This window comes from Terrapene carolina, unplaced genomic scaffold, assembly GCF_002925995.2.
Source record: "Terrapene carolina triunguis isolate 2854851 unplaced genomic scaffold, T_m_triunguis-2.0 Scaffold51210, whole genome shotgun sequence".
In the NCBI taxonomy this organism is placed as follows: Eukaryota; Metazoa; Chordata; order Testudines; family Emydidae; genus Terrapene; species Terrapene triunguis.
This window is the reverse complement of record NW_020715561.1, coordinates 1-1,015: the sequence shown is the minus strand read 5'-3', so window position 1 is coordinate 1,015 and position 1,015 is coordinate 1. Positions and strand designations below refer to the sequence as shown.

The following is a 1,015-nucleotide window of genomic DNA, read 5'->3' as shown; positions in this document are numbered from 1 at the left end:
CAGAGCAGAGGCAGGCGCGATGGAGCTGAGCCGGATTCTGGGGGACTCCGTCACTTTCCCTCTGGGGATCCCAGCAGAGCAACTTATAACTGTTTCCTGGACGGTAAACGCAACGAGGAGTATAGTAATTGTAATAGCAGGAAACCCCCCCAATGTCATTGTGACAGACCCATCCTACGAGGGACGCCTGAGAGTCCCCGAGAACTACTTGCTTCAGATCACCAGCCTGAGGATGGAGGACACGGGCACCTACAGAGCTCATATCACCACAGCTACAGGCACCATCCACAGACCCTTCCCACTGCGCGTGTACAGTAAGTGTGGGGCCGATGAACCCCGGGGGAAGCTGGAACCCGCCCTGCTCAGGAAGCTCCTCTGGGAGATCAAGGGCTGCAGGGTCCCAGCGTCTGTGCAGACCTCTCAGTGCGGCTGCTTCTCCTCCCCCCCACCCCCAGCTCCTGTTCCTTCCACTCCCCCACCCCCTGTCATCCCCCCAGCTCTGCCTCTCTGCCCACTTCTCTGCAACCTCCTTCCCCCGCCCTGGCTGCTACCCCACTGCTCCTTCCCCACACGGCCCTGGCTCATCAGAAACCCAAACTCCTCTTGGCACGCGGGTTTCCTCACCTGCCCGGCCACTTGCCCCAGGCCCCAACCCCCCAATTTCAGCAAATCCCCCTTTTCTGACAGAAACACATTTCATTGAGGAATTTCAACTAGCTCAAGGCTGGGCCTCCTGGCCACCACTTCTCCAGCACCTCCAAATGATCCCTCCCTTCTTCCCCCCACCTCCAGCTGGGGCAGGGGCAACCATGCTGCGAGGAGCCAGACAGCACCTTGCGCTCACCTCACCTTCCCCCAGCACATCCAGGCAGCGGCTCGCAAGATGCTCTGGGCATTTCAGCCCATTCCATGTTTCTCTCCCCCCGGCAGAGCCAGTACCGGAGCCAACTGTCCTCTGTGACTCAGTGACCTGTGTGAATGAAACCTGTAGCTACAACCTGAGCTGCACCGTCAG

General features: G+C 59.6%; 1 protein-coding gene across 1 annotated transcript; it reads left to right on the top strand.

Annotated features, from left to right (window-relative positions):
* Window positions 1–4: 4 nt before the first annotated feature.
* On the top strand, window positions 5–1,007 carry LOC112110525 (SLAM family member 6-like; the record flags this gene model as incomplete). The annotated part of the gene is made up of 2 exons (XM_026647107.1): window positions 5–314; window positions 931–1,007. Coding segments are annotated over 2 exons (387 nt in total), but the record flags the coding sequence as incomplete, so codon positions are not given.
* Between the last annotated feature and the right edge of the window lie 8 nt (window positions 1,008–1,015).